General features: G+C 38.1%; 1 protein-coding gene and 1 long non-coding RNA gene across 3 annotated transcripts in view; one reads left to right on the top strand and one right to left on the bottom strand.

The window, feature by feature from the left end:
* Positions 1–10,204, bottom strand: part of LOC121885296 (unconventional myosin-XVIIIb-like) — a 51,460-nt gene extending 41,256 nt beyond the window's left edge. Inside the window, exons 1-8 of one of the 2 annotated variants that reach the window (XM_042394619.1) lie at positions 9,793–10,204; positions 8,150–8,213; positions 4,884–4,996; positions 4,618–4,785; positions 3,296–3,506; positions 3,065–3,207; positions 2,165–2,265; positions 1,993–2,056 (exon numbers count right to left, since the gene is read on the bottom strand). In XM_042394619.1, the coding sequence (XP_042250553.1) occupies positions 1,993–2,056; positions 2,165–2,265; positions 3,065–3,207; positions 3,296–3,506; positions 4,618–4,785; positions 4,884–4,996; positions 8,150–8,213; positions 9,793–10,131 (1,203 nt within the window). In that variant the 5' untranslated portion in view covers positions 10,132–10,204. Of the gene's footprint in view, positions 1–1,992; positions 2,057–2,164; positions 2,266–3,064; positions 3,276–3,295; positions 3,507–4,617; positions 4,786–4,883; positions 4,997–8,149; positions 8,214–9,792 lie in introns of those variants that run through there. The other variant, XM_042394620.1, reaches the window with a different exon arrangement.
* LOC121885297 lies at positions 983–3,157 on the top strand. Its single transcript, XR_006092522.1, has 3 exons — positions 983–1,752; positions 2,191–2,336; positions 3,071–3,157. It is a non-coding gene; the product is annotated as an uncharacterized LOC121885297 (long non-coding RNA).
* Positions 10,205–27,801: the final 17,597 nt, after the last annotated feature.

Here is a 27,801-nt window from a genome sequence, read left to right as displayed (position 1 = left end):
GTGTCAACTTGTGTGTTTATTATCAGGTCAAACATTCAAGGGTATGTAAACTTTTGATCAGGGTCATTTTGGTGATTTCAACGCACAATATGTCATTTCAGCCGCTAGGGGTCTCTCAATCAAAACAATAACAAAAGACGGAGCGTGATGACGGTGTGAAGTAGCAAGGGATCATGGGAATTGTTGTCTTCGTCGTTAAATAACCAGCTTCACTGGGATAGGATTACTCCAGTGTTAATCAGTCGGGATGTTTTTACCGAGAGCCGAATTACCCACAGAGGTCTCATCACGCAGATTAAAATCGTTAAAAATACTAATTAAAGCTGTTTCACCTAAAAAATCAATATTTCTCCGACGATGTACGGCGACCACCGGACTTCCTGGAGGGCCTGTTAGCCGAGCTGCTGCTAACGTTTGTCCAGTTTATTTCTCTGATAACTTAAGATCCAGACGTCCAACGACTAAAATCCTTCTTCCGGCTAAAAGATATAGTTAAAAACCACCTAAATTTATCATGAAAATGTGGCTTAAAACTGAATAAAAGTCAATTTATAACAGTTTCTGTGGAACAACCACAACGCTGATGTATTATCTTGTATGTGTGTAAGTTACTCTTTGGTAGACGCCATTGTAGCGGACAAACACAGCGCCGCCGTTTGCATCTGGTGCGTGTTTACTCTTTGGTAGAGGAGGTATGACGCCACTGACAGGCGACCAAATGAAACGGTCCGTTACTTTGATTAAAATACAGATTTCTCTGGGTTTGAAAATTATTGGAAACATTTGAGATAATGTAAGTACACAACTCAACAACATATATAACATAGGTCTAGTTGTTTTTAGACATTTTAATGTGGAATAATTACATATTATACCTTTCAGTTGTAATTATGATGTAAAAAGGGGCAAATATAATTATGTGAAAATAAACTTCACCTGACCACTATCATTAAATAAAACAAAAGTTTACAGCATGATCAGTCATTTTTTTCCAAAATATGGCCGATATTTCACAAAATTTTACCAGGTAAACTTATGAGCACAAATGTATACGGGGGGAAAAAAGTCTTTTACCTGAAACGATAATGTCTTAACCTGTAAATGTCATTGTGCAGATGAATTGTGGTTTTCTGCACGAACAAGTTAAAGTCGATCTTGAACTTCAGTGAATTTGGAGTTGTAAGTATCTCTGTTTCCCTGATAACAAATCTCATTATAATTCTTCTTGGTTTTTCTCAGCTACATGCAAATTAGGGTCGTCTCCAATCAGACACATGAATGTAATAAATGAAGTGTGACTGTGCCGTAATCCTCCTTTAAATGACTTTGCGGGATTATGATCCTCTCTCTCTTTTTTTTTCTGAAATTCAATTCTGAGTGGGATCAGACTTTGAGCAGGAGAGTTGATCCGAGAGTAATAACCCACAGCTTTAGTAATTAGCGGTATTTTCCCATTTCGTTTTTAATTAATATTATTGAGTGACTTTTGTCCCTTTGCCATCTTTGTCCACCTTTTCAGTTTGGTAATAAGTCATGTGCTTTGATTGGTTTCCGTGCTTTTCCGGTGCACGTCTGCTCGGCGTACGACCGGCTGAGTAGGAATACGTCCAAACTCATCCGCATAAACTGTAAACTGATCTTTTTCTCTCCGTTTCAGCTCTCCATCCAGACTACAACTGCATATTTCTCACCCAAAAACGGCCTCCATAGTGTGTAAATCTCAGTTTGTAGGGGGCGGAAACTGATCTTGACGTAAGCTTGACTTTATTTCGACTCAAATCTCCTCTGTGATCACTATATTTAATGCAAATATCGCCGAATCCCCAGTACTTGTTGTCAGACAATGTTGCAATTATAAAAATAAAACTGCAGCTTGGGAATGACTGGCTGGTTAACATTTAGTGTTTATGTCTGACAACAGAGAGAAGACGTGTACAGTAAACAATCAGTTCAGCAGCGTTAAAACTCAGAATAAATGATCACAGACTGTACCTTAGTGGGATGAACAATACCAAAAGAGTTGGATTCAGGCAGCTGGTGCAGCTGCAGCTCTGTCCTATAGAGGAATCATCAATGAGAGAATATTCAGTACACGATAAACTGTCAGATGTAGTCAAATCACTATAATTAAACACAGTTGTTTTTTATGTATAAGTGGGATTACCTCATCTCTGTGCTGATTCCTGCCAGCATGTGAGAGAAAACCAGGAAGTTACTCTCTCCCTGAGTTTTCTGACACACTTTCCATTTGTCCAACATCATCGTCTGATGGAGAAACAGGAGAGATCAGAGGGTGAGTGAGGTGGAAACCAACAGAAGAAGACATGAGTAACGAGGTACGTAAGCATGTTTAAAGATCCTCTTCAGGCATGTTTAAAACAGGAAGTGATGGAGGTTAAAATCCACTGTGTGTCCCAGGGCCGGCTCTCTCCTAGACGAGATTTTAAATTGAAACCCCAAAAGATTTAGATCGGAGCTTCCAAAAAAGTGCAAGTTCAGATATAAATTTGCACTAAAAGCAGTTGCCAGAATGGTACCAACAACCCAGACACAGTCGTCCCAGTCCTCCAGACAAAAAGGCCAGCAGGGGTCGAGGTGTCATTCAGTGGGTGTTTGATGGCATTAAAAGTAGATGTGAAGCTTATATGAGGCTTCAGCAGTCTGAGTTAGTCATATCTAGTGGATATCTGACACATTTACAGTCTTTTTCAGCATCAAATTCCCTCTTTGTGTTTCCTCGGACAGTGTTTCCCTGTTGAGCTGCAGGAGGAAGTACAGTAACAAAAAGAGGGACATTTTTGCACAGGAGGACTGTGGATTTTGTCCCCCATCACTTCCATTGTAAGTGCATTATGAAGGGATCTTCTAATGGTCAGTATGAACAGGAGGGATGATTACAGCAAGAAAAACATGTATAATGTTTATTTGGGCTCCTGACTGTTGTTTTAAGACAGACTTTCCTCCTTCAGGTGATTCTGCACGGTGAAGCTCAAACATCACAGTCAAGGAACAAGAAGAAAAACTTATTTTTTGAGTGGGAGGAGACTTTAAGTGTGTTTCGTGCCTGTAGGTGTCCAGCAGCAGCCTGTCCGGCGTGGTTAAAGTCCAGCGAGAACACCATGGCGAACCGAGACGAAGCGTCACTGTGCGGAGAGCTCACGCAGCCAAAGGACCTGAGGATGGTGAACATAGCCTGCACGCGCTCCACTGGAGGAAGACAAAACGCAGCAGGATGAATAAACAGGCTGCAAAGTTCAGGACATCAGTCATCATCTGTGCTGTGCTCTGCTCTCACCGCTGATGTTCTCCATGGTTGTACCGGCTTGTTTGAGGAGAGCATGCGTGAAGGCTTGGCATGCCGTGGTCTTGCCGGTCCCGCTGCGCCCGAACGCACACACGCTGTGGTCTCTCCGGGTGCCGACCACGGACACATACACCCGTTTGACCAGAGCGGCCAGAGCCGGAGGAGCGTCCCACACCGACTCCCCTCGCCGGGACTTTGGAGTCTAACAGAAAAGAAGATGCTTTCAACTTATCACTTTTAAATGATAGACTTCTTTTAATGCAGCAGTGTGTCTGAATACCCTGCCGTTAAAACTTTAAATGGTAGCCATATAACTCCTGCTAGTCATAAAAATACTGAGGAGCTCTGTCTGTGAGATTCATAATCAACATTTAACTCAAAAATGAAAAATGTAACTGTCTGTATTCTTTAAACTGTAAAACTATTGTTCAGTCAGCTGTTCTGTTCTGCCCCATCGTTACTTCATACTGCATTAAACTTTATCACGACTCACAAATTTCATCACTGCTCTCTTTACCGTAAGTTTGAACAGACTTCTTTACTTTCAAGAGGAAATAATCATCTCGTAATATCCATCTATGATCATATCTGATGGGTTTTTATGTTGATTGTGGTTTTCTGGCCTTAGTTGTGTATTTTTCTATGCAAGTTGTGTGACAGGAAACGGCTCAAACTAACAGAATAATGCATCTCTAATGTCCTTTTTTTGTTTTACAATTGAACGCGTGGTTCTTTACAGCTGCTCTAATCCATTTTTTATATTAAAAATGGATCAAATGACTATGTGTAATATAAAAGTTGTTTGTTATAAAAAATTATGATTACAATGTGTATGAGTGTTGTTCCTGTCTTGTAATGCAACTCTGCAACATCAGCAGACTCATCAGCGAAGGTTACAGGAAGTTCAGCGTTATATTTGTAAGAGGAAGATTTAGAAATTAAAATTCGTTGAAGACAGGATGAGATGTGTCATCTGGGGGTCAGTTAGGCAAGATGGCTCCTGAACAGGAGGAACTGAAACTGACTGTTTTAGTATCTTTCAGCTCATTGTTTTGGTTTTATTACCCACAACTTTGCTGTAAATATATATATATAAAGGGTGACTCATTAAAAAGTGGGACCTTTTCTTTTTTATTAATGCAATTAATGCACTGACCCCTATGAAATACATCAGTATATTACATTTTTTAACCCAAGCAGCTGTAATTTTGTCTTGGAAAACCAACTTTTCACTGTTTTCTATCAATCTGAGCAGCTAAAAGCATTTCTGAAAGTATATGTGAGCGATTACTGAAGAGAGTGTTTGCCTTCACCTTGCTGTGGGCCTGTAACGGAGGCCAGAAGTTCACCAAGTTGGGTCCTGCGAATGTGAGCGGCATGTTGGCTTTAACTCGACTGGTCAGCGTGTGCAGGACTCCGCATTCGTTCACGCTCTGGAGGTCGCTCAGGTCCTCACAGAGATCCTGCTCTGAGGGGTTACACTGAGCAGGGAGAGAGAGAGAGGAGACACTCAGTCAGTCCATCAAAGTGTTAAAAAACAGACAGAAAGGTGTTTAAAAAGGGAACTGAGCTGAGCTACCTTCTCGATTTCATATTCTGTGACATCATGCAGCGACCCGTCTGTCTCCAGGCGGACCCTCACTCGGCCTTCTGGGAGTTCAGGTGTCCCTTCATCTGGCTTCAGCTGAGTGGCTGAAATGAGTGCAAACCAACCAATCAGAGAACAAATAGTGACCTTGGAATTATGAAGGTCTATCTGACTTTTTTGTCAAAACTGAGCAATTCACATTCACATTTCATAATATTATATACAGTAGTGAACAAGTGCCGTAGCCTACTTAAGTACAATTTCGAGGTACTTGTACTTTACTTGAGTATTTCCATTTGATGCTACTTTATACTTCCACTCCACAAAAGCTGTAGTTCCTCAAATGGCCACTTGAGGCTCCAAAAGCAAGTCAATCCCCATAGACCCCCATGTTAAAACGTCTCTACAGTTAATTTCCCTGCTTGTAACAACTGCAGGGGGTGAACTTTTATATAACTCGCCCCGTTAAACTTTATTGAGGCCTAAAGTTATGCATAATTAATGGCGTGGCCACTTTGAGTGATAGATGGGTGCCGTCACTATTTCAGTGTGTTGTCAGTTCATGAAAGTTAATTGTAATATTTTGGTGGTTAAAAAAGTTTTGTTCAGCGTTCGGTTGAACTAAAAGACTTTAAGTAGTCAGATGTTCAGTTTTTCTCCTATAAATACATTTTGTTGCCTGTTTTTGTTTGTAAAATTAGCACTAGCATTATCACAATTAACCATAGACTGTAAATGCACCGTGCTAACCAAGCTAGCAGCTAACGTTAGGGTCAGCTCCACCTTCTTGTCCAAATATGGTCACATCTGGCTCCAAAAATCAGAGATGGCGACAGTCAAAATGCACACTCGAGACTTCAAAATCATGGATGCATAAGAGCTGGATAGGGCTCCGCTGCTCAGCCTTGCAGCCAATTTTTCCCAGTGGCTACTCGTGGTATTGCAACGGAAAATCCCTCTGCGGCCCAAAAAGCATTTTCCCCATAGACATAAACACCTCCAACTGCAACATCAATTATGACTCTTTCTATTATGAAATTTTGATCCATGGAGGTTTTATATTTGTAAAACTTCTCCTCGAGCCAAAAAAAGCAATTTAAAAACCTGTGACATCATCACAATGTTAAGTCTATGGAACTCGCGGGAACTCGCGGGCAGGGCCAATGGGGCCGAGTGATTCTTATAGGACTGAATGGGCGCCATTTTTTGTCCGGTATCCAGCTCTTATAATACATCCATGTTAAAAACAGGAGACATCATGGTCACTACGTCCATGATTTTTTTACCGTCTATGGGAACCAGTGGACTAAACTAGCTAACTGTATATAAAGTAGTTGAAACTAGCTCCACCTCCAGCAGCTACAACAGTAACATGCTGCTCTAACACTGATGCTTCACTATTAATAATCTAATGATGTCATCTATAATAATATATCAGTCAGAGGGACCAAACCATTACTTTTACTGCAATACTTTAACTATATCAAGCTCATAATACTTATGTATTTATGATTGATTGATTGATTGACCAATAAAATAGAGGTTTTGCTATCTAGGATGTCAAAACTTTGATCTTCAATATCCCAAAACTGCTCAGATTGCAGATAAATCCAAAGTTGTGAGTTATGAAACTCCCTCATCAATAGCACACCTACATGCACTGACTGTCAAGAAGCAGAACACCTTTTATTACCCCTGAGTGGCTAAAATGAGTCACCAAAAGCCAAGTCAGCGCCACAGTGTATGGCTGTGTATACATACACTCTCATAATTCTCTAATTCTCTGATCCCTGCATGTAAACGAGCAGGATCAGAGGTTGTGTGGGCAAACAGAATGATGTCTAACAGGATTAGTAGCAGTGCTGTAAGTAGCTGGATAGATGGACGTGAGGATGCTGGCTGGATAAAAGGAGCAGATGGATACGGGAAGTGGATCCAAGCACATACGGTCTGCTTAGTTAATATCTAACATGATATGTAAGTAATAGAACAGGCTAGAAGATTACTGGAGAGTGTGTCTGGATTAGCAGAAGCATCTACACTAATCCAGGAACACATTATGCCCTGAATGAGTGAGAATAGGCCTAATGAAAGACCCGCTCGTACAAACAGAGTCGTAGGATTTTCTCTGAGGTACAAAAAGAAATTACGAGTTTTGAGCCGGCTTACGAGTCATGAACATTCATGACTTTCTTCACTTGTTTGACTTAGAATCATAATGTCTTCATCTGAATGGATTTAGAGTTTAAATATGATACAGAAATCAACTAAAATAAAATATATAACTAAAGCAAAATTCATATTCTGTTCAGCATATCATCGTCATCATGGCTGCCAAGTTACTGATAGTTTTTTGTTGGGTTTTTTTGATAGGAAGTTATTATCAGGTTGTTCCTGATTCGTTCCTTAGCAACTGCACACAATTTTGTGTCTTGTGTTGTAAAGTGTTACCCAACTTTATTACTGTAGAAAAATGCCTCCCAAAGCAACGTCATGCAGTAATGAGTAAAAGCAACTGGCACAATTTGGCCAGTTGGAGACGTTTTGGAGAGGTTCGGGGACACCAGGGACACCACAAACTAAAAACTCCCTACTTCCCCTAAGGTTTGGCCTAGAGGTCTGGAATTTTATACATGTGTGATTGACAAGATGTAGAAGAAATGTGGTGATTTGCATAGTTCTGGCATAAAGCATGTCCTGGTTATTGTTACTCAAATATGACTCATTATAGACGAGGACCAAAAACACTTCTTTGAGCCATATTTGAACTGATGTAATTTTGGTTGTGTTTTAGCCAAAAGCTAAATAAGCACATTTCAAGAAACTAGAAGATGTTACTTGTCAAATGAAGCCTAATACATGCATTTTGGCCTTATAGTTCTTTTCCATTTGGTTATGCCAAATGGTTGAAAAGTCCAAAAAAAGGGGGGGGGGGGGGGGGGGGTGTTAAGAAGCTACAGAAGAAATGAGAAATATTAATATATCACCAGTCTCAGTTTATAGATGTAGAACGTCTCCCAACAGCCCGCAAACACATAGAAAAAAACTAATGTTACCGTCTACAGCAGGAAAGAGATAATATTTAACACCTTTGTGAATGGAATTTAGTACTTGCTGCCCTGAACGCACACACAGCATTTTCAAACATGTCCATAGCGTAGACAGTGTTTATGTTAGGTTGAGAAAGCTAAAGCTAACTTGTTAAATGTGCTGTTTATGTGCATGATGTGTGTTTCGGGTTTGTTTTCATATCTCACCGAGGTTGAAACCGTCCTTGTTGGCAAACCACACAGTTCCAGCTTCGTACCAAACATCCCTCACCTGAGAAACAGAAGAGCAAAGACAATCAATCACCTGTGAAATATTCTCTGTGTGGACGTTTCTAAGTGTTGGTATAAACAAGATAAATGTCTCTGTTATGATACGGAGGCTCGAGTGTGCCACCACAATAATTATAGATGTTTTCTGTATTTATTTATCAATCAATAAACTGATATATTTAATTAAATAACATTTAAATAATGCACTAAAAACACCCAACCAATCAGATTCTGCTGCTGCTCTGTTGGTTAGATTTAATTGCATGAATTTAATTTTTAAGATTGCAAACTGTCTTTACATTAAAGAAAGCAGTTAATGAATGAGAGCAATTATAAATTGTAAATGTTAAAGCAGGAGACATGTTAATAAATGGAATCACAACAAGAAATTTATTTTATTCACTGATCATTAAAGACAGAATTTAAAGGATAACTGGTGATATTTTATATTTTACTCAAAATGTTCTGAAAAAAAATGGATACTATATTCACATAAAAATTCTAAATACAGGGGCTTTAATGCATACTTTTAATTAATTTGTTTATGTATATTTTTTTAATTTACCAACTTTAAGTCCGCCTATTTAGCATTTATAAGTTGTATACAAACACTTGATAAATGGTTTATAACACACTACAAAGTAGTTATAAACAGATATAAGGATATATAAAAGTATTTATTAATGTACAGAATTATAAATTCTCCTATAAAGACAACTTTTATGTTATTACAACTGTGTTTTACTATATTGTCATTCATTATCTGTTTATACAGCAGCAAACACTTATGTATGTCCACAGGAGGAGTTATAGTTGTTGACTAATAAAATATTATATATCATATCTGCTTATATCTACATTATAGTGTGTTATAAACCATTTATAGATGTTTACGTACTGCTTTTAAATGATAAATAACATCAGTGGTGGGAGAAGTACTCAGATCTATACTCCAATACAAGTAAAAGTCCTGCATTTAAAATCCTACTTCAGTAAAAGTACAAAAGTATTACCAGGTAAATTTACTTGTAAAGTAAAGTGCTTGTTTTGCAGAAAATCAGGCTGTGACTGTATTAAATACGTTTAATAAAGTATGTTATTAATACTGATGAATCAGTGCATGAGCAGCATTTTATTGTTGTTATTTGATCTTCGGGACTTTATAAGAGTCACAAGATGAATCTGAGGAATGTGAGATGATCATTTGTGTAGGAAAGAGGAAAAAACAAAGTTTTGATACATACATTTAGATTCATTTTCCAGAACTTTTCTCTCATTTTTGCATTTTTATTAAATATGGGGGTTTTACCTCTCTGGGTTTTATCTGAAATCATTCAAATGAGATACAACTACACACTGATTTTATGTGAAGTTTGGAAACTGCTGAATTAATCTTAAATAATATAGTGTAATGTGTTATTTAATGTAAAATTTTAACTAAAGCTGTCCAATAAAGGTAGTAAACTCTGATATTTCCCCCTGAATTATAGTAGAGTAGAACTACAAAGTACCACATACCTCAAAATTGTACTTAAATAGGGTACTTGAGTAAATGTACTTGATGACTGCAGCGTTCGTACCTCTCTCCTGTCCTGCTCTGTTATGGTTGCATCTGCTTGCCGTCCCTCTGGTTCCTGCCTCTTCTCCATCTCTTCCTCCTTCTTCTGCACCTGCTGCACCTTCTCTATCCTCTCCTCCTTCTTCTGCTCAGCCTGCGGCACCTTCGTGCTCTCCTTCTGTGACGTCATATCCTGTTTCTGCTTTGGCGGCGGCTCCGGTGTTACCGCTGGTCTGGATTCTGGTCTATTGGCGGGGTCGGGGCTGACGATGTGCCTCAGAGGCGAGGACGTGTGGTCCGACTGGGCTGAATTGCGGCCTTGCCTGCTGTTGCTGATCAGCTTCTCGGCCCGGAGGGACATCTCGGCCTCGAGGATCGGAGGGGTCTGGTCTGGGAGGAGGAACTGTTGTACGAGGTTGTCGCTCAGTTTGCTGGGCTGCAGGGGGAAAACACAAGAATCAGTGTGGTCCTTTAAAGGAACAGTTCAACTTTTTGGGAAGCACGCTTATTTGTTTTCTTGCCAAGAGTCAGGTGACCTATACGCTAAATATGAAGCTACAGCTAGCAGTCGGTGTTTTATTAAAGTCTGTTTCCACTTATCTTGACCTGAGCCTAAACTATAACCTGTACAGTATATAGAGATGGATGTAGCGAGGTGCAACATCGCCTGTTGGTTTAATTGGAGCCAGTCTGAAGCCCAGACTTTCATCTTTTCTGTTTGGCGGGTTGTTGCCTTTCACAATCGAACAATTTAGCTTAATTGTGCTAACGGGGCTAAACTTAGTGAAATATTGCAACAATTGTCCGACTCCCGTAGGCAGGGAGATCAGCAGATGAGCCAACTATCAATTACGGCAGACATCAAAGCCACTATAAGTCTTCAAATCTTATTAATGGAGCAATCATTTCCAAAAATGACCACCAGCACACTTATTAGAGGGCCTGAATTTAGAGATTGAGACCATAATGACTTGTTGACATAGAGAGAAATTGAGGCTTTTTGAATGGGAGTCAGTCGGAGCATCTAGCGGCCGTTGGTGGCACTTTAAGGTGCTTCAGCCTCAAGATGTGGTCCAAAAGTATCTTCAACCCTAATGTAGATTTTCCAATAACACTGCTAAGGTGTAGAGATATCACAGTTTGGAGGCCCCTGCTCAAACTAATTCACATGCTTTTCATTCATTTGCTGGACTGGATGAAGGAGGTTGGGTTTGTGTGTCTCTGGAAGCACCCATTGATCAGAGGACACTGAGAAATGGCCTTGATTGATGAACTAGCGTAGTGTCTGACTTCCCTTCATTATCAGGATGTTTGGTTTTAATTTAACTTGGACACTGAGTCAGATTGGTGAGGCCGGACATCAGTTTGGGCTCGCCATGGAAACAGCACGTTGGAGGAAGCAGCGGTTGGAGGGTCTGGTGTTCTTCAGATCGTCAGAGTCCGGTAAGCCTGCTTGCATCCCCACTCCTCCAATGGTCCAGCCTAAATCCCACACACTCCACCAACATCTCATTTTTATAGGTCCAGTCTGGGTACCCCAACCAGGTGTATCCTCAGCCCAACCTTACCTTATCCCGGACCAGTTTACTCTACGACGCCTAACCACACCTAACCTTTGCCCTAACCCCAACCACAGCAGGCAACAGTAGGGTAAACTATATTTGAAGGGGAGGGAAACACTATTTGAGGCTTCAACACAAGGCGGATTAGCTTAGCTTAACGTAAAGACTGAAAACAAGTGGAAACAGCTGGTCTGGTTCTACCCAAAGGTAACAAAATCCCCCTACCAAAGGGCAGTAACATCACCTTGTGGTTTAACACATGAGTAGGCTTTAGAGACGTTAGTAGCTCTAGTTTTTAGCCATTTTCCCCCATTTCCAGTCTTTATGCTAAGCTAAGCTAACTGGCTGTTGGCTGAAGCTTCATATTTATTGTATCAGAGTCATATCAATCTTCTCAACTATCTGCAAGAAAACAAATAAGCATATTTTCCAAAATGTCAAACTTTTTCTTTAAGAATCTTCAAAAACTGACTGGAATTGAGATGAATGAAAAACCACCCACTTGCTTCTCGTCTTTGACCTCTGGCTCTTTGGTTTTGGTCTCCTTCTCTGAATCTCTCACCAGCTGTTTGAGAAAGCCGCCCGGCAGAGCTGACAGCGGTGGAGGAGGCTCGGCCGTGGTCGCCGGCGTGTTCTCCTCCTTTATCTGTAGTTCGATCGATTGATTGATCGATGCAGGTACAATTAGACAGAAAACAGCAAGTCACTGTGGGATCCAGACATAGAGTTCACTACACACTGCAAAACATCATGCAAGCATTCAGCAGAACCAACTCATATTTTCTCATTAACGTAACTTAAACATATAATATTTAAAATTTAGAGTTAATTCAACTTAAAATTTCTAGTTTTTATGTTACTACTATTACAGAACTCATATTTATGAGTTCTTCTGACTTAAATAATGAGTTGAATGAATTAAATGCAACTACTTAAATTAAGTTTCTAAAGAAACATGAGCAGCATGCATTGTTTGCAAGATATATGGACATATTCTCTTATCAAATATCTGTTTTTCACATATATTAACAAATATATGTGCAAATATGTGGCAGAAGTATTTTTTTTACCATATATAATAATATTTATGTTGCTCAATATATACCCAAATATTCAAAATAAAAATGTGTTTTTGACATATGAGATTTTAATATGTTTATACCTTACATGTATTATGAAAATATGGCTATACATTCCTTAATGTACAATATAAACTACAACTTTGTAGCCCACAGCTAATATGAAGATAAAACTGTTGCAGTATTTAAATAAATAGTGAGGTATGTAAACATCCATACATCCATGTTCATACATCGCATTATAACAAGACAAAGAGCCATGCTAGCAGCTATGTGAGGCTGCACTGAGGCACAGCGGTGCTTCGAGCTAAATGCTAACACCAGCATGCTAACATGAGGCTGCACTGAGGCACAGCGGTGCTTCGAGCTAAATGCTAACACCTGCATGCTAACATGCTCACATTGACAATGCTAACATGCTAATGTTTAAACAAACACATACAGTAGTTGTTTGCACATTACCTGCCATATTTAAGCTGGATGCAGATTGTCTGCACCTTCTTTATTTAACTGTAGCTCCCAAAGATTTATTGGACTGAACATTTTGTTTATTACTGAAACGTTGCCTTTTTCAGTCCATTACATTTTGGGGGCTATAATTCAGTGTTTGGTCACTTTCTTTCCAATATGCTGATGTTTAGCAGGTGTAATGTTTACCATGCTAACTGTCTTTGTTTAGCTCATTTGCTAATTAGCATTAAACACAAACTACAGCTGAAGCTAATGGGGATGTCATTAGTTTATCAGGTATTTGGTCATAAAGCTGATGATGGCGCTCAAGTAAAAGTCAAGGAAACACCAAAGTTACCACAACTCATCCTCCGGAGACCATGAATGTTTGTACAAAAATTTCATGGCAATCCATCCAACAGTTGTTGAGATATTTCAGTCACACACTGTTAGCGAGGCTAAAAAAAAACAACAGCAACTCCAGAAGCATCCATGCTGGATAATCCACAGAACACATAGTCAGCAGTTTTCACTTTCTATAAAAGAAGAAGACCCAGGACAACAAGGACGCTGTTTATGAAGAGACATGTTACCCTTGAATGTTTTTAAATGTCATTTTGTCCATATTGTGAGCATCACAAAGGAGATCTAATTCACCTCCATTGTGTCTGAAATGTCAGAGTCAGACATCTCAAAACCCCAGACAGATGAAACTAATTGCATGACTAGATACCACCAGAGTTAAGTGAGAGATACGGTAGTTTATCATTTGGGGTGAACAGAAACCAACAGGGAGGGGATAACGAAGAGGCACGTCAAGACAAGGATTCTGCACATTCACTGCATTTGCTCGTCAAGCTGAGATTGGGAAAAAAAAGAGCCTCTGATTAGTGGCTTTGATTCGGCTACGATACCTGACAGTGTCTGCACCGGCCTGCCGGTAACAATGCAGGTAATAGATATGATCGATGATTGTTATCTACTAGAATTCAGGAAGCCTGAGCCAAATCTCTCCTCCTCCTCCTCCTCCTGGGCTGAGTGTCGAAACCCGTCGTCCTCGACGATAATCTCCAAAACTTTTCACAGTTGAGTACAAGTTTTCCAGTGTATTCCCAAACTTTACAAGGAAATATGAGTCAGCGGATATGACGGGTATAATGAGGGCATGAGAAGTGCCAGACAGAGAGATGGCTTGAGGCCTGACATTTAGCTAATAGATATCACCTGCTGGCACAATAGGGAATATCAGAAAGGTCAGTGGGACAGCTGTTTCAGTCTGTGACAAGCTACAATATCTAATCATGAGAAACAGTGAGAAAGAAGCAGCTGAGTAATTATAACACTTTCAGTTGTACGAGGACGACACAGAGCTCAACATAGACATGATCAGCCAGTGAACGAAGCTGCACATGTCAGTAAAATTTTTGTTAAAAATCTGCATGAGCCTTGTTATCCATTCCCCCCACTTCAACGTTCCTCCTCGTTCGGTTCATATAAGTCCAATCCTGACGCCAAATTTAGAGCAGGATCCACACGAGTGTGCTTGAAAATGCTTTTATCAAACTGTGTATTGGATGACTAACCAGACAAATGGTGCCAGCCACGGTTGCATTTTTTTATTTTTTTTTATTAAAGCTGCACTGAAATATGGCACGCTGTGAACTTTTTGGTTGATCTGCTTCAGAATTTCATTAGAAAAGGTTTTAGTGGAAGGTTTCAGTGTCACAAAATGGTACTGAGTGGGGGGTTTTATTTTGGAGGGTTGGTCGAACAAAACAAGATATTTAAAGGCGTTATCCTTAGTTGCAGCCCTAAAGTGCCAAATGACCTTAGCTGCTTCCTACAAAGGGTCTCAAAAGATATTTATTTATTGATTGTACAAAACATATTGACCGTCAACAGAAATATCAGCGTCTAAAAGCTTCAAACCACAAATGTCGGTGACGCTATGCGGCTTTAAAAAGCTCAAACGTGTCGGCTAAAACATGCAGGATGACTAATAACACCGGCAGGCGGGCTTCACAGTGACATGCCGTGATGATTCAGGGTTAGAACAGAAGGTCCAATCACTATGTAATCAATGCTACATCACAACAACACACACATATATTAGATGTTCAATTAACACAGCATGCAACAACTCTGCACCTCCCTTCTTCTCCCACAGTTTTAAGCGTGAAGACAGCGCCATGGTTGGAGGAGGAGGTGGGGTGGAGGTGGGGTCAGGGATGTGTGGGGGGGTAGGGAGATGGGGGGGGGGTCACGGTGATGTCAGCAGGATGTGATGTCAGAGTGGCGGCGGTGGTGGCGGTGCGAGTGTGTGCAGAGAAGGACAGTTGAAAGTGAAGGAAGTGACAGATCAGGCTTCAGTTTGTCTCCAGCAGCTGTGAAAAAATGATGAAAAGTGTTCATTTTTTTTCTACTTTTGCCTTTGTAAGAGAGTAAAAGAACACACATCAGTCAGGGACAAGTTGAGTTATTATACATACAAACACGGTGATACATTATTCCATTACCGGGATGCTTCACAGCCTTTGTCTCTTGTTATTTTTTATAAGAAACTGCCTCCTCAAGAGTTCACACCTTCTTTGTTTTTCGTTTTGTTGTCATAAATCACACTTTTGTGAGTTTTTTTTTACCTGTCGCCACAACATTATATTGGACGCTTTAGTCTGTGTAAATCCTGAGAGAGGTGGAAGAAGTATTCAAGCCAAGACAGCAATGTAAAAATACTCCATTACAAGTAAAAGTCCTGCATGAAAAACCCTACTACAGTAAAAGTACATAGGTATTAGCAGCTTGATGTAGTTAAAGTATTGCAGTAGTGGTTTGGTGAGTAATATAGTATACACAAAAGAAAGAAATCATAACAGATGAACCATCCAAGTCACGTGATTTAAAAAGTGCAAAACTGAAGAAAAAACACAATGAAAAGATAAAATGCTGACATGGTGCATTCAGGTAACCCTGCCTGTCTCAACAGGTGTGTCTTTAGCTGCTTTTTAACAGAATCCACAGAATCAGCAGATCATCAGGGTGCGAGCAGAGTATTTCACAGTTTAGGTGCAACGACCTCAAAAGCTCGATCACCTTGAGCAGAGAGAAGTTTAGCATATTTAATCTAAGAGAGCTGATGAGTGACGGTGAAGTAGATCAGACACATATGCAAAGCTCAAAGATCCTTTATGCAACAGTGAAGAGACTCAAGTATAGATGTAACATGAGATCGTTTGTTTGACTTAGTGAATAATCTGTGGCATCGTTCTGGATTCTAGTTTGGTCCCTCTGACTGATATATTATTATATATGACATCATTAGATTATTAATAGTGAAGCATCAGTGTTAGAGCAGCATGTTACTGTTGTAGCTGCTGGAGGTGGAGCTAGTTTACACTACTTTATATACAGTTAGCTAGTTTAGTCTACTGGTTCCCAACCTAGGGGTTGGGCCCCTCCAAAGGGTCAGCAGATAAATCTGAGGGGTCGTGAGATGATTAATGGGAGAGGAAAGAAGAAAAAACAAAGTTCTGATACACAAATCTGTTTTCAGTTTTTGGATTTTTTCTCTAATCTTTGATGTTTTGGTGAAATATTGGATCATTTGAACATTTATTGACATGAAAGCATGTGAGAAGTTTAGAGGGAAAAATCACTATTTGGTGGAGCTGTTAACAACTCATAGACATGTGAAATGTGACCCCGACTACACACTGCTTTTTGTAAGACGTCAAAAGCCAAAAAAGGTTGGAAACCACTGGTTTCATCTTTAACAATGTGTTGTATTTTAAAAGCTTGTTATATTATCCATTGTGTCAAATCTTCATCTGAAAAGTAACTAAAGCTGTTAAATAAATGTAGTGGAGTAGAAGCAGAAAGTAGCATCACATGGAAATACTCAAGTAAAGTACAAGTACCTTAAAATTGTACTTAAGTACAGTACTTCAGTAAATATACTTTGTATTTTTCTACCACTGTTTGCAGGATTCAGTCCAAAATTACTTTCAGGTCTTCAGTTGGTTCAAAATGCAGCAGCTCAGCTTTTAACGTATTTTAACAGACGACATCATTATCCATTTTAGAATTGATTTTAAAATTTTACTGATCAACTTTAAAGCGGCTACTTCGTACTCTGCAGACCTGCTGGAGCCTCAGATCTTCTAGCAGGTCTTTACTTACCATCCAAACTCCAGATTAATTAAACAGGAGGACCAGATCCCCTCACTCAGGACCTGAGAAGATCTGAGACTCACAGATTCACCAACACTTTTAAATCTCTTCTAAAAAACGTACTTTTATAAATGTGCTTTTTTTGATCTTTCAGCATTAGTTTAACAGGAGTTTAATTTCCTTATTGATCTCTTTATATGTAGCCGTCATGTGTTTAATTTTCACACTTTAATTTATAAAAACCTGCAGAATCGGTGAAATCTTTTAAAAAGGCATTTATTTAATAGATACCACATAGTTTTATTACTACTGTTATTTTGTCGTTTTTATTATTATTATTATTATTATTATTGAATAAAATCTTATACTAGGGGTATTATTTCCTGTTTTATTTAATTAATTAATTGATTCATTTAAATTGTCTGATTTTACTGCCTAATTGAAGCACTTAAATGTTTTAACCATGTAAAGCACTTTGTAACTTTGTTTTGAACAGTGATGTAAAAATAAAGTTTATTATTATTTTTTTATTATAACTTAAAAATTATTGTTGATTATTGATTAATCATATGAGCATTTGTTGTGTGTTTTGTTTATAAATGTGCAGACAATGTTAAATACTTTGCAAATAAAGATATTATTATTATTATTATTACTATTATTATTGTAATTATTGTTATTATTATTGTTGTTACTATTATTGTTATTGTTATTATTATTATTACGATTACTATTATTATTATTACTATTATTATTGTTGTTGTTGTTGTTATTATTATTACTATTATTATTATTATACAGCAATGAAGCATCAAATGCTAGTGTTGGAAATGTTAAAAGAAGGATTTTGTTGGTATAATGTGGCCTTAAAGCTGTATTTTAACATTTTTACATTAACAACAGGTCAAATGTGTGAAAGTTGTCAGTTGAAGTGACTTTAAAACATTTTAGCATCTTTTAGCTGTTTGTTTTGGTTTGACAGGCTGCAGTTTTGCCATCATTCACACTGGATATATGTCTGCAGGGGAGGTGGGGGAGATTTTAATCTGGTCTGTGGGTCATTTTTCAGCTCCACCCCAGTAACGATGAACTAAATTAAATTAACTTGGCTGCTCCAGCTGTCATTTAAATCACCGCCTTGTATTTTAAAATGGATCTCTTGAGTTTTGGCTGATGTGACAGATGGAAACATGCTGACACTGACACGTCGGCCTGTTCGCCTCTGTTAGGACTCGAGTGTGTGTGTTTCAGTGTTACTGGTTCCTGGTTGGGTGGAGCTGGAGACCATTAGGGAAGTGGAGGGAGCTGGCCACTGTCTCCCAGTAGGTTATATGATGATTTCCTGTATAGTTACTTCAGCATTTCCTCTGTTAGTCTGGCAGTAGCTCCATCTGCCCGCCTCATCTGTTATCTTACTATTATTTGTTATCTTAATTGGACAAAACTAATCTCTGTTAAATAAAATTCTGTTTCAGTTCATCTCTCGTATGTTTCCCTTATTTGTATGATCTCAGAGCCGAACCAGTATGACAACATAACAAAATAAAAGCATCAGGAGACTCGTCTGATGTGCTGCTGTGATGTCAGCTACAGGTAGGTGCTGCTGTTCTCTTTCAGAGCCAGATTTTACACCAGATTTGTTTACATTTTGTCAAATAGTTTCCATTAAAAGTGCTGAATCAGCTGTTTGCAGTGTAACACGGATGTACAGAAACTCTGGATTACTTTCATACTGAAGAAAACTTAGAGGTTTAGATAATAATTATATCCTCGGGAAGAATTACTAACTTAATTTTTTATTCTTATTCTTCTGTTTTTCTTGCTGTAATCATTCCTCCTGTTCATACTGACCATTAGAAGATCCCTTCATAATGCACTTACAATGGAAGTGATGGAGGACAAAATCAACAGTCCTCCTCCTGTGCAAAAAATGTATTTAAAAGTTTATCTGAAGCTAATATGAAGCTTAAGCAGTTAAACCAGTCGGGTAACAGTGTTTTTGGTGTAAATGTCCCTCTGCTGTTGAGCTAATGTGGAAGGACAGAAACAAAAAGGGAGAAATTTGTGCTATAACAGCTATAACTTTGGAAGATTTCCTCCATCACTTCCATTGTAAGTGCATCATGAAGGGATCTTCTAATGGTCAGTATGAACAGGAGGAATGATTACAGCAAGAAAAACATGTGTCAATGTTCATTTTGGCTCCTGACTGTTGTTTTAAGACACACATGGAAAAAAGATTTAAGTAAATAAACTAACTACCACTCTTCACCTCGTCAACTACATTTGATCCTGAACATACATTTTGAAATCGCAGCCTCTGCCTGTAAAGGCCACATCAGGCGACTGACGTCTCTGTAAACAACTCTACAACTGGCTTCAACAGGACAGGAGGCCTCGTGTCACCCAGGACATGAACCGAAAACTTTGGACATGAAGGTTAAGATTCATATTTTACAATTTAGGCGACACCTTAAAGGGCAGATTCACAATTTTTCAAGTGTGTCTTAAAACAACAGTCAGGTGTCTGTAATCATTCCTCCTGTTCATACTGGATATTAAAAGATCCTTCAAATGTGCTTTCAATTTAAATTGATGGAGGCCAAAATCCACAGTGTGTCCACACAGTCATTTAAAAGCTTCAGCAGTCTGAGTTAGTCATATCAAGTGGATATCTGACACATTTACAGTCTTTTTAGCATCAAATTCTCAAACTCTTTGTGTTTCCTCGGACAGTGTTTCCCTGTTGAGCTGCGGTGGAAGTATAGTAACAAAAAGAGGAACTTTAGCACTAAAAAGACTGTAACGTTGAAAGATATCTACTTGATTTGACTCATTTGGATGCTGAAGCTTCATATTAGCTTCATATTAGCTTCATATTAGCACGGACTGTGGGTTTTGTCCTCCATCGCCTCCATTGTAAGTGCACTACAAAAGGATCTTCTAATGGTCAGTATGACATATTCACACTTTGAAGAATTTTGAACCTGTCCTTTAACACTGCAGCTCCTGAATGCTTTTTTTTTATTTTTATTTTTTTTTATGAACCATTAGGAGTCTGTAGAAATTTCCTCCTAATGAGTCATCAGACAGAAATGCACTTTGCAGTAAAAAAATCGAGCCAACCATAAAAACCCCAATGTTCCAGCGTCTGAGCTTGTACGGTGTTAAATTCTGTCTGAAGCCAATGTCAAAAAATCACAGCCGGGGGGGTTACTGTACCACACAAGGCCTCTCTCTCTCTCTCTCTTTCTCTCTCTCTCTCTCTCTTAGACCGTCTATAAATAAAACCTGGAGAATGTCACTATCTCTAGCGGACACAGGACGGCACAACACCGAAGACACATCAGCATACCTTCAGAAACGGCAAAGAAACAGAGATCCGGATGGTTAAAAGCAAATCCTGTTGCGAGGCCAAACGAGAGAGAGTCCCAACCACTGTCACACAAACACCACCACACACTCTGGGCAACACACACAGACTGAGTGGGGCATGTAGCAGTAAAGTCAGAAATAGAGTCACACACATACACATACAGTGACAAGCAACAGGACTGAGCTGACAGACGAGTCCTCTATAAATATCTGCAGGCATAGGGAGGTCGAGGAGAGGAGGAGGAGGAGGAGGAGGAGGAGGAAGGGGGGGGGGTTCTGCCCTCTTTGGAGAACAGCTTGAGATCAAACCACAGAAGAAAACAAGTGAGAGAGAAGTTTAAAGATGTGAAACCATCGATAATCTGATGAAACTCTGGTTTACAACAGAATTAAGGAGAGTTTGTTGTCGGAAAGTGTGTCAGCGTGGTGGAGGGGGTTTAGAGGGGGGGGGGGGGGGGGGGGTTGTGATAATGGATGCCGGCTGTTCCGACACATGTGAGGACCTGTTTGACTGACAGCTGCAGCTGAGGGAGAGAGGTGAGGAGGAGGAGGAGGAGTCCCTCCTGGTGAATGTGAGGAGGAAGAGTGGTGGTAGCAGAGAGGACACTTTACTGCACAGGTCCGTTCGTTTTATACTACCTTCCTGGAAAGTGTTGCGGTAATTTACAGGTATTTAAAGGGGAAGGAGGTGCAATTTGGTAGAAATTATAAGAAAAAAGTGTGAGGTTGGTTTAGTTGCTAAGTGCATGCTCGTTATAGCTGGATTCATATTTAGTTGCTAGTTTGCAAAAATTCTTAATAAATCAGATTTCTTTAACTGACATCGCTAAAAAGGTTGGAAACCACAGAGGAAAGAAGAAAAAACAAAGTTCTGATACACAAATCTGTTTTCAGTTTTTTGGACTTTTTCTCTAATCTTTGATTTTTGCTGAAATATTGGATCATTTGAATATTTATTGAAATGAAAGTATGTGAGAAGTTTATTTGGTGGAGCTGTTAACAACTCATAGACATGTGAAATGTGACCCCGACTACACACTGCTTTTTGTAAGACGTCAAAAGCCAAAAAGGTTGGAAACCACTGGTTTCATCTTTAACAATGTGTTGTATTTTAAAAGCTTGTTATATTATCCATTGTGTCAAATCTTCATCTGAAAAGTAACTAAAGCTGTCAAATAAATGTAGTGGAGTAGAAAATACAATATTTCCCTCTGAAATGTAGTGGAGTGGAAGAATAAAGTAGCATCACATGGAAATACTCAAGTAAAGTACAAGTACCTTAAAATTGTACTTAAGTGCAGTACTTGAGTAAATGTACTTAGTTACTTTCCACCATGTTGTCGACTCCAGACATGTTTTAAGATGTATATAAATACTATATTTTGTATAATAATTAGTGTCTGATATGGTTTTTGCATTAAAAAAAAAATTATCTAAAAATCTTTTGGAAGCCAGTTGTGATGTCACAAATCCTGCTTGTAGCCCCGCCCCCTTAAAAAAAATCAAGATTTTCAATGAGCTCAGAGAAAGTTTCTACTTTCAGCAGATGAAAACAACCTATACATACATGATTCTGCACAGAGAAGCTCAAATAATCCAACCGGAGAGGAGTAAAGTTTCTGAGTGTAAAGGGGGACTTTAACTGGACCGGTGAGGGTTTTTAAGAACAGGCTCATGTTGTACAAAAAGCCAGAGATGCAGAGAAGCGTGTCCGTGCTGTTATTACCAGCAGCACAAAGTCTAATAATCAGCTCCAGATAATTCAGATGGCAGCTGCCAGAGTTTGAACTGGAACAAAGAAAATATTTCACATCACTCCTGCTCTGAGGTCTCTGCGCCGGCGTCCAGTTTCCAGATCAGTTTTTACCACACGGTTGTAAACGTGTTTCTGGATATGATGCATAGAGTCGACCCCGGTTGATCCCTCAGACTGTCTGCTGCCTCTCTCGCCACCGCTGCTGATGAAGAGCAGCTTTCTTCCATTTATTTTGCTGTTTTAAAAGCTTTTTGGTATTAAAGTTGCTGTACAGACTGTGAAGCCTCTCTGGCAGGTGGACTGTAAAAATACAACTGACTTGATTGTTAAAACCACATTTTTAGTCTGGAATCTGTTGTTATTACTTCACTGTCATTTCTTGATCATGTTCACTTCTGTTCAATCTTACAGGACGACAGTTATTAAACATGACGACGGTGGACGTGGTTACGGTATTGATAACTGCTGTTTTACGTGTTTTTACACTCACTGATCATTTTATTAGGAACACCTGTGCAAACTAATGCAATACAACAACTCTGCCATGAATCTTACTTTTATATTTAAGCTTATACATTTTCAGTTTTTGTTGACATTGTCAGAAAGGTGATAATTCTACTTTATGTTTATTATTAAGCTCATCGTGGTTAATGGTGGTGTACTGGAGTAAATTACACTGAAAAGTGTTCGTAATATTTTGTCCACCCCATTAAAATACATACATTAATTTGACAGTGGTATTGATCTTTTCATCTCTCTGTAAGAAAGTGAATTACACAAAATGTAAAACTAGAAATGTAGAAATACTCACAAGAAAGTTTTACAAAGAAAAAGTACTTAAATACTTAAAAGTAACAGTAGTACTACATTCTGATAAAGCGCCCTTTATACGCTGTAACTGACGGCTTTATTAATGGTTAATAAATCATTTACAAATGCTTTATGAGCCCTTAATAAGAACCAGATTGTGGAAAATCCCCCTTCAGCAGCACAGTTTGCTCGTCTTCATCAGAAAGACTCCAGCGGACTGTTTGACCACTTACCTTAAAAGAAACGAGCTGCAGGAACATCTGGACCAAAATATCCATTTATAAACAGTTTATTAACTTTTACAGCTTAATGCATTAATATGTGAACACTTAATTAATGATTTATTAACATTTATAACAACAGGTGACGTAACATTTGCTGATGGCTTTTAATTAATGTTTGACTAACATTTGTAACTGCAGACCTGATGGCTTATCATGATTATTATTACTGATGCATTAAATAATAATTAACATCTTACTGTTTTTACTTATTTTATAGAAGGTTGGGTAGTAGAATCTGTATTTTAAACACTGATCGTGTTTTGAATATAAACTATAACAGCTGTCAGATAAATATAGTGGAGTAAAAACTACAATATATCACAGTATAAAGTAGCATGAAATTGAAATATTCAAGTAATGAATAAGTACCTCAAAATTATACTTAAATTTAAATAAACTGACTTCTTTTCCCACCACTGCTAAACCTCAATCTGTGATGTCAGAGCAGGCGTTTCCCTATCAATCGTCAATATCTTTCATTGTGAATTGGCAGCAGCTGATGCTCAGGACGGATGGAGGCGATGACGGATGCTTGGACGAGCTGCTCCTCGTCTCGTTCGTTTCTCCTCAATTCAACATCTGGAATATAAACCAGCTGCAGGATCCAGTGACGTCACGTGTTCTCACTGGTTTAATGGTCATTTTTTACGTTGTGGTTAAAGTTGACACGCTTCGTTTCAACTGTACTGACACTGACATCAATATCTGCAGGTTTTTTAGACGTTTTCATCTGATGTTGACTCATTTGTATGGAAGCCCATTTGAGCCAAGAAAAAATAAAATAAATAAAAATGAAAAGTTGGGCCTGATAAAAATACTAGTAAGTCAAATTTTGACACACTGAGATACTGAGTCCAAATTTTGACTTACTCATGATTTTGATTAAGTATCTCATCATTTTGACTTGGCCATGAATATATATATATATATTTTTTACAGCGAGTGTTGCTTCCAGGTTTTGCTCAGTTTCTCATTGTAAGAGAAAAAATATTATTTTTCATTATTTCATTACATACCAAATTATACACTTTTGACAAGAGACTTTTCTCATTACATCATATCAGGTTATGTTGTTTTATCACTAATTAATTTTACTTTTAGCATCAACATTATTACTGTTTAGTTAGATTTTTTATGTTTTAGTTTATTTTTCAAATGTAAAAAGTCCGGCTCAGTAAATCTTAGTTACAATTCTTTAATCATTAAATTTAAGGGATCCTTATGAAAAATGTTATTCTATGTGTTCACGTTTTAAAAAACAAATACAAGCTCATCTATAATCAGTTTTTAACCCTTAAATATCAATATTGGCCTCAAAAATCCAGTATCAGTTGAATATAAACTTAAAGAAAACCTGTGAGTTATAAAAGTTATTATTACAGAACATTTTGAACAAAAACATCAACTGTAGTAAAGAGAAGAAAATCTATAAAATAGTAAAATAAACATCCTAACAAAAAATACATAGAAAAATATACAAGTGATAAAAACTAGATAAAATATGGAAAAATATCTTATTGGCTAATGAATATATTTAAATTACCAAACATTCAAACAGTGAAATATCACATGATACTGCTCATGTATGAGCCTCTAAGTTTAAAACCAATAAAGATAAAAAACTAAAATAAATATTTATAAAAATACATATGAATATACAACTCATGGTCACATGACCTTGTTTCATAGGTAGTGGTAAATTAATTAATAGAAGCAGCTGTTAATGTGGCCTAATAAAGAATATAAAGCCTCAGTTTATATCCCAACAGATACTGGATTTCTGATGCAGTTACGACTTTGATATTTAAGTTGATAATTTATGGGCTAATATTCATAAACATAAACATTTCTGATAAGAATCCCTTAAATTTGATGAATAAAGAAAAAGATAAAACTCTCTGGTGGACAAACCAGATTATTATTTAATGATTTAATAATTTATAAATGACCTAAAACATAATTTTGTAATTTCTGTATTGATATTTCTTGTTACTTATTGGCTGAAATACACACATGGTGTTATTTCCTCTACTTCAGATGGTACCGTTTGTGGTAATTATCAGTATAATTCACATTAGAATAAAAACATTGTGCAATTATTGATACACTCGCTCATATTTCATAAAAAAACAGCTTCAGTTGGTAGAAAACTCTCAAAAGTGACAGCAGGCAACACGGAAAAAGGATTTTTATTCATGAACTGTTTGTACAAGCAGTCCAACACGCAACTTCCTACCTGTCTCCAAAACAAAAACAAAAAACAAAAAAAAAAAAGTCATTGAAATAAAATAAATTTAATAATAATCATTGAATAATATTATCAATTATATATCAGTATTATCATAACCTTAATGGCAATAATAACCCAAAGCCAGTAGTATTTGTGTTTGTTTGTGGCATATGAAAAAAAAACCAAAACAAGGATTCTGATGGGTGTAAACCGGAGGATTTTCTACAGCGAGCTCTCGGCTGAGCGCTCAAACACGTGGAGGAGAGACGGAGCGAGATCGCTCCCCAGACACGCAATAAATATGAAAGAGCAGGAGTCCGGTATTCAAACAAAAATAATCATCTGGAACTCGCAGGTACAATATCTAAAGTCTTTATGTGCAAGATTCGAGCTGAAGTCTTCACCACAAACAATTATACTCACATCAAAACCCCCCCCGACCTCCCCCGAAACAATTTCATTTTGTTTTCTACATTAAATCTTTTAAATAAACCTAGAGCATTTTGTCATTTCATATACACATATATTTATATATACTTTGATTTTTTTTTCCTATATGCCATCCTTTTAAATTGTCTTGTGTGTTGAGCGTGTTTGAGCAGAGAATCTGTGTGTGACAAAAAAAAAAAACAAAAACAAAAAAATAGTCCACTGAACGAACATACAAAGCGATTAATGAAGCGCACGTATGCTCACACGCTCACATGACATACATACAGTGTGAAAGAAACCTTTTAGGAGCGAGCAGAGCGAGCTGGATGTGTGTGTGTGTGTATGTGTTGTGTGTTTGTGTGTGTGTATGTATGTATGTGTGTGTGTGTGTGTGTCGAGAGTCCTGATGGCAACATGGTGGAAAGCCAGAGCCGCCGTACACACACACACATATTTCTTCTCCGGAAAACAAACAAACAAACAAAACAAAACAAAAAAAAAAAGGTTTGGTCACAGTTTTGTACCCTTCAAACACTCCAACAAAACCTCCACCGTTAAGTTCATGTGTGTGCGCTGAACTCTTGTTGTTGTTGTTGTTGTTGTTGTTGTTTTCGTGGCTGCTGCCGAGTCCGTGGTGAGAAGGGTCAAAAGTTCAGAAAGGAGGCTTCCCATTGGTTCCCACTCAATCAGCAACAGTTATTTGGCACATTTAACAACTATTAAGTAACACATTGGGCTAAAAAGGTGCAACAACGTAAAATTTCAATGAAAACAATAAAAACCATTTTGGTTTATAAAAATAAAAGACACCTTGAAAAGGTGACAAAATTTCTCTATAAGACGATAATTTCTCCCCCTGACTGGTAAAGGCTACAAAAGAAAAAAAAAAATCAAAAAAAAAATCACAATGCACCCCTAATCAACCCTTTTCCTACTGTAGGTCACACATAACAGCTCTGGAAATGCATGGACATCACAGACGAGAGGACACTGTACTGCATGAGAAATTAAAAACCCTGAAATTTATGAATGTATCCAACAATAAACCCTTTCTGGCGCTGCTCTGCTGTGTGCTCTTTATAAAAAACACCACGGCTGTTTCTGCCCCGTCCCGCGCTACAAAACTTCCTCCGACGCCGGCGAGTAAAAAAAAAACGTTTCACCTCATCTGAACTGTGTCACATTCAAGAAAAACCCAAGAAAAAAAATCATTAAATCGTAATCGGACTTCCGAGGAAAAAAACTCCACCCTGAAACACTCGAAACCGGAGACGAAGCGACGCTGCTGATGTGTTAAGACATGATGTCATGCTAACACGCTAACACGCTAACATCATGTCTGCTGTGATCAAAGAGCTGAAAATCTACGTAAGATGAGCCGATAGAGAGCTGAAATTTAACTGTTCCCACGGTGAGCTCCAATTTAAAAGTCACTGTAATCTGTAATCTGTAATAACAAAAAATACTAAAAAGTGTGGTTGATGTACAGTTGGTAGAATTTAAAAAACATTTTAATAGTTTTGTTTTTATCAGCTTTAAACCGTTAGACAGCGTCGACAGTACTGAGCAAAGAGAATTTAAGATGCAGTCATCTCATTAAAATCTTAATATATTAGTGGAAATAAGAATTTTCACCACAAAATGATGAATATTCCAGCCAGTCTGTTGTTAAATAAAAGACACTAATTAAAAGACTGGACTTGATGATGCAGAATAAAGTGAATTTTAATTAGATCCACGTGTCTACTGTGTTTTTTGCAGTCGTATCGGTCGTATCAGCTGCTGTAGTCGACCCTCACTCGCAACTTTTTGATCCTTTTTCTGCTATTAAATACTATGTTAAAAGGCTGAATTATACATTTATGGTACATTTAATGGGAGCTGTA

This window comes from Thunnus maccoyii, chromosome 19 (genome assembly GCF_910596095.1).
Source record: "Thunnus maccoyii chromosome 19, fThuMac1.1, whole genome shotgun sequence".
Classification (NCBI taxonomy): domain Eukaryota; kingdom Metazoa; phylum Chordata; class Actinopteri; order Scombriformes; family Scombridae; genus Thunnus; species Thunnus maccoyii.
Note: the sequence above shows the minus strand (reverse complement) of the source record. Positions and strands in the feature narration are given on the sequence as shown.